We start from the raw sequence: 6406 nt of genomic DNA on the forward strand, positions 1-6406 counted from the left end.
CCTCCTTTCTGAGACCCATCGCAGTCCGCCGCTGTCCGCTCGCCCAAACCCCGCGCCACACAGCCGCCACGGCCAGCAGCAGCAGCAACACACCCGCCGCAAAACCCGCGCCTGCCGGCCGCCCATGTCTCCCTCCGCGCCGCCGGCCGCCCTCCGCCTCGCGAGCCCGCCCAAAGCCCTCCTCCCCGCGCTCTCACCGTCCTCCGCCCGCTCCCCCCGCCTCTCCATGTCGACGACCCCCTCTCGTCCCCGCGCCACACCGCTCGCCGCGACAGCTGGCGGAGGCGGCGCGGCCCCTTCCCTCCTCGCCGCGGACCCGGGCCACCGCGACTCCGTCATCCTCGCCGCGCGCGGTGCCATGACGAACTGCCTCGGCGAGACCCACCTCGACCTCGTCGTCCCCGGGCTCCGCCTCGCCGCCAAGGGCAAGGTGAGCAAAGAGTCGACTTACCTGCTACGGGAGGTTCTCGAAGGTTCTGTTGAGTGACCGTTGGTGTTTGATGTGCAGGTGAGGGATGTCTACGAGAGCGGGGAGCACCTGGTGCTGGTGACCACCGACCGTCAGAGCGCGTTCGACCGTGTCCTCGCCTCCATCCCATTCAAAGGGCAGGTATGCTCCTCAGCCGTTACCATCATATGTTAATGTTGATAGGCATAGGATTCTTCAGTTATGCTTCAAGCTTGCTTTAGTAAAGTTGCCATAGCAAGGTCACCCCGTATGATGCAGGTTTTCTACTCATAATTCAAGTTTCAGATTAATCCCTCTTTAAAGTTATGATGGTCCATTTTTGAAGTAATACAACAAGCCTGAAGCATTTGTTCATAGTCATGTCTACAATTGATGTGCACAACGTTGTTACGCTGCATGATGCATCATCTTATCTGTCCCTATGCACAGAAGTGCAGAACCTGAATATATTAGAGTCAGGACAAAGTCGCCACTGCTATAAGTTACTCTGTTGTGCTTGAACACAAATGTTGATTTCAGGTTCTTAACGAGACAAGCCTTTGGTGGTTCAATAGGACCAGTCACATCACTCCAAATGCAGTGGTCTCTAGTCCTGACAGGAATGTGACAATTGCCAAAAGGTGCTCAGTTTTTCCAGTTGAATTTGTTGGTGAGACCTAACTCATGCTGCATATCTTGCTTATTTCTTCTACTAATTTGCAATCTTACCAGGCATAATCTTGATGGAAGTGCTAAGCAATTAGTTTGTTTTCAGTGAGGGGATTCGTTACTGGAAGCACTGATACATCACTATGGACAGTTTATAACAAGGGCGTGAGGAATTACTGTGGAAATGCCATTCCTGATGGTATGCTAACCAATATTGATACAATCTGGATGTCTCTTCCTTCTCTCTTATGAGTGGATTCCTTGTTACAGGCATGGTAAAGAATCAAAAGCTGCCAGCAAATATCCTCACGCCAACAACTAAAGCTGCTGATCATGATGTCCCTATCACTCCTGATGAGGTTTCTCCTTTTTCTTTTCCTTCCTGAAATTCTGTCTCTTCCCATATTCTAGAACATAGAGAAATCCATGTTGTAAGGATCAGATCTCCTCCAAACTAATACTAGTTTATAGAGGGAAAGTATTACTACATGATCTTAGATTATTTTCTAATATTGGCATAGAAATAATTAAAAGCTTAAAGACTCATCATTCTGTAAGAAGGTTGCTGCTAGTAATTGAAGTTTATCGTTCACTTGCTAATAGTAAATATATCTACTTTAGTGATGTGTAGTGCATTACACCTTTTATTCTTTATTGAAGTTTTCCTGCTGAGACTACCTTCTGTTGTTACATTATTTTCCGTTGAAAGAGCCCCTTATTTATGATGGTATTCTTCAGATAGTCAAGTCAGGGCTGATGTCCAAGGATGATTTTGATGAGGCAAGAAGCAAAGCCTTAAGCTTATTTGAGTATGGACAGGTAACCTTTTATGTCATCTCCTTTCTAGAAGCTCCCAGGTCCATGTTTAGGGCCCTCCCCAGTTGACTTCACTGACCATGTTTGACATATTGAGCTTGGAATACTTATCTTCCATTGCCAATGCATTCACTTTTGATCCTTGTTGTTTGTCCTCTTAATTTAATATGTGCCCAGTTATTATTTTGTAAATATATCTACATGGAGGCACATATTTAATTGTTTTGAGACAATATAGTACAGTGAGTTGAGACCCTGTGCATGCTATTTTTATCCACTGCCCACCTATAGCCGTAGCTGATTGTTCTCTTCTTGCAGAAAGTGGCATTAGAGAATGGAGTAATTCTAGTTGACACAAAGTATGAGTTTGGAAAAACAGCTGATGGGACAGTTGTGTTAATTGACGAGGTTGTGTTTTCTGACTTACCCTTTCTTCTATGTGTTAAGTTACTTTTTGCTATCCTTCCTATGCATGGAGCAAAATCCCATGAGGTTTCTCTCTTGTGTATAAGCATATACATGTTACAGTTCTTTCAGTGTAGACACTTACGCTTTGGTACTTTTAATGTGTGATATATTCAACCTGTATGGTTAGACTTGACATCTTTGCACTAAGTAACTAACTATACACATGGAAAAGATCCTAGAGACTTTACAGTGTCTGTATTCATTTTGTTGAAATATTTCCTGGGATCTTGAGTTTTTACTTCTACAAAATCATGATGATATCCTCCTCCTTCTTGTTGTTGTTGTTGTTGTTGTTGTTGTTGTTGTTGTTGTAAAATCATGATGATATCCTCCTTTCCAATAAGCAGGTACATACACCTGACTCCAGCAGATATTGGATTGCTAATTCATATGAAGAGAGATTCAAATCTGGCCTTGAACCTGAAAATGTTGACAAGGTAACCTACAATTATTCGTACACACAAACGCTAAAGGGTGCCCTTTACTCTCCTGTGACTTTCCGCGTCAGTAATACTATGTATAATGGAAATACTGAAAAGTTGATTTAATTTTCATCAGGAGTTCTTAAGGCTGTGGTTCAAGAATAATTGCAATCCATATGAAGATAAGGTATCTTACTTTTCTTCCCAGTCTGATTGTTAACACTGTTTAAGCATGTCTTCCATACTGAGCCAGTTATCAATCCTAAATTAATCATGGAACTGCCAGTCAAAATCTTCCATTGCATCCATTCCGTAGTTTGTTTATGCTTATTAATTATTCTGAAACACAGGTTCTTCCAGAAGCTCCAGAAGAATTAGTTTCTGAACTTGCTTGGCGGTATGTTAGTTTCTATAGCTTCCCCTTGTTTTCCACATAAAGGCAATTTTGCAACCACCAGATTGTTGTTCATCTCTATGTATATGAAACTGAAGAAAGCATGATATCTTGTAGTAGTTCGCTAAACTGTTTCCATGAATATCCACTGCAGGTACATATTCCTGTTTGAAACAATTACAAATACGAAGTTTGAGATCCCAGAAACACAGGTATGTAGAGGACTGCTTTTATGCTTCTTGCTTAGTACCCCCTCCGTCACAAAATAAGTGTCTCAACTTTACTACAATTTTAGTACAAAGTTGTAGCAAAGTTGAGACACTTATTTTGGGACGGAGGGAGTAGTAACCAAACACTCGAGCCTTGTTTTGTTAACTGCAGGAACCGATCCATGAGAGGATATCAAGGAACGTGGCACAAGCCTTACGGAATTTATAATTGCTAACACTGAAAAAAGCACTTGCTCGTGACAATAAGAGGTGCACTTTTGCTACTAAGATTCCCTGTAGTTGCTATGTGCACATGAGAGCTATGAGCTGATGAGCCCATTGAAGATTGTTTTTTATTTTCGACGAGCAGGAATGCATATGCCTGGTTATGTAATGTGCGATAGAGTAGAGAGAAATAATTGAAAGTGGTCACTGTTTCTGTTTGGGTGAGCATCTGGTATGCTCCACTGTTGACTAAATCATGTTTGGAGTGCTGAAGAAGATAAATGCAATATGCAACCTTCTACCTGTCTTGTGTAAAAGTTGCAGAGGTCGCCCCAATTTTCGTTTGCAGAATTAACCATTTGACTCTGCCTTGTGCAAAATCGTTTTGGTACACACATTTCCCGAGCTATTTGTGAAGATTACGTATGACTTACATGTGACAACTCCCCAAAAAATAAATATCTGCTATTGAGATAACCCTCTGATCCACCATTTCGCGTCCCTGTCTCGTTGACTATTTGAACTAACTTAAACTACTTTCGGAGGGAGTTTTGACTCCTTGGAAGACAACCACGACCCGGCAACCCAGATCTGGACTTCTTTTATACTACTAGTTCACGAGCAGAGGAGGGATCAGACATCAAAGCAGCAAGCAGCATGGAGGCCCAACAATGGCGGAGAAGGTGTTTGGCATGTGGGCGAGCCCGATGGCCATCCGGGTTGAGCCGGCAACATTTGTGACTAGGTTTGTAAAAAACCACCAACTCATTAATCTGTTGCATAAAACACCGTATTAGCAGTAAATTTGTTGCAAAAAGCACTGATCGAATGATTTGGCTCATTTAATCACTTTCTGACAAGTGGGGCCTAACTGTCAAGAGCTGACTTGAGAAACAAATGTCATACACACCCCTGAATCTAAAAATAAAAAGCAATCAACCCCTTTGCAACCGCTGCCTGCCCTCGCAACAAACCTCGCCACCGCCGCCGGAAGCCCACCCGCCTCCCTGCCTCGATGACCGCAGCCCCGCTCCATTGGATCAAGAGGAGCTCCTCGATCTAGAGCCTCCCCTCGTCCTTGGGCCTTCCGGCTACCAGCGAACGCCGCCGGCGAACCAACCCGGCGCACCCGCCGCCCCTCTGCCCTGCTCCTTCTCCATCCTCCTTCTCTTCTCCCTGTGCCCTCTCTGACACAGCCGCCGGTTGCCGCAGGACCTCCATGGAGATCGCCCGATTTGCTACAAATCGCTATGGCCGCCTCCCCAACAACTCGCCGTTGGATCCGAGCATGCCCGATCTGGAGCACCTCTCCTGATCTCCCTCGCGCCCGACCCCGCCTAGATCCGGAGCCTCGCCGCCGGACCCCCTCCTCTGCGCCCCATTCCAGCCGCTGTCGGCCATGGCAGGAGCCACGCCGCCGCATACTGAAACGGACGCTCCGCTGTCACCATCCTGCCTTGCGCCGTCGTCGTCTGCACTTCGTTGTCCCCATCATCAACGCCATCAACACCGGTCTGGACGCCGCCGATCGCTGCAGCATCGGCAAGCCAACCTAAAAAATGAGCACACTCCGGCCACCTCCTCGTCCCTCGTCGCGGCCATAGCCAGGCAACAAGGACGACAACGGCGCCAGGGCGCCGCCGTGCCGGACGAGTTCACGCTGCTTCGGCAGGAGGGATTGTGCACGGTGGTGTGCGTGTGGGGGGTCTGATTGCTTTTGTTTTTTTTAATCTAGGGGTGCATGTGTTATTTTTTTGCTAAGTTAATTCTTTACAATCTGGCCCCACTTGTAAGAAAGTGATTAAACGAGCGAAATCATTCAATCAGTGCTTTTTGCAATGACTTAACCGATTTTTAAGTGTTTTCTGCAACGGATTAACGAGTTAATGGTTTCCTGCAAATCTAACCGCAAATGTGGTGATTTCTTGCAATTGACTCCCAAGAAGGTGCCGGTGCTGGTCCACGACGGCAAGCCCATCACCGAGTCCACCGTCATCGTCGAGTACAGGACGGCTACCCCATCATGCCGGCCGATCCCTACGACCGGGCTCAAGCCAGGTTCTGGGCCAGGTTCGCCGACGACAAGGTACACACATATACTCTGTCCAGAAAGCACTCCTAGAGATATGCTCCTTAGGTACACACAGCAGCTCTAAAAATGACAGGATTGGGTTGGGGTTTGTTCAGTGCAACGCCGCCATCTACCCGGTCTTCACGACGACCGGCGAGGCGCAGCGCGAGGTGGTGCGCGAGGCCCAGCGGTGCTTGAAGACGCTGCAGAAGGCCCTGGTGGGGAAGAAGTTCTGGGGGCGACGCCGGAAGCTACAACGCTCATACAAGGCCGGAAGGCCCTGGCCTGTAAAAAGTGACGCAGCACCAAGATGATAACCCCGCGGCCATCTAGCAGCTAAGGGCATGACGACCCGCAAAAAATCTTCCGCATTCGTCCACGGACATAGATGTGAGAGACAACGCTACATCATCAACGACAACCTGCAAAAATCTTTCGTATTTATTCGCGGACATGAATGCGAGAGGCAGCCATCCAACGCTAGTGCATACATTTCAAACCATATTTTAAGAGCATCTACAGCCGGACTTGGCAAATCCTACCCCTCAAACACCCGCGGACGCGCCCGGGCGCGTCCGCTGGCACTGACCAGACACCCCTCAAATAACGTAATCCACATCCGGACACTTCTACTGTCATATCTCAAACCCATACAAACTCATGCAACTAAGTCGATGCACACAC

At 47.1% G+C, this 6406-nt stretch overlaps 1 protein-coding gene and 1 pseudogene across 1 annotated transcript; both read left to right on the forward strand.

Annotated features, from left to right (window-relative positions):
- Positions 1-3954, forward strand: LOC125509615 (phosphoribosylaminoimidazole-succinocarboxamide synthase, chloroplastic). The gene is made up of 12 exons (XM_048674622.1): positions 1-430; positions 509-610; positions 989-1118; positions 1224-1316; positions 1388-1476; positions 1856-1936; positions 2252-2341; positions 2749-2838; positions 2960-3010; positions 3174-3220; positions 3372-3429; positions 3599-3954. Exons 1-12 carry the CDS (start codon positions 125-127, stop codon positions 3653-3655), a joined length of 1194 nt encoding a protein of 397 aa, XP_048530579.1. The 5' UTR covers positions 1-124; the 3' UTR covers positions 3656-3954.
- Positions 3955-4406: 452 nt separating this feature from the next.
- Positions 4407-6203, forward strand: LOC125556190 (annotated as a pseudogene).
- Positions 6204-6406: the final 203 nt, after the last annotated feature.

Source organism: Triticum urartu, chromosome 5 (assembly GCF_003073215.2).
Source record: "Triticum urartu cultivar G1812 chromosome 5, Tu2.1, whole genome shotgun sequence".
Lineage (NCBI taxonomy): Eukaryota > Viridiplantae > Streptophyta > Magnoliopsida > Poales > Poaceae > Triticum > Triticum urartu.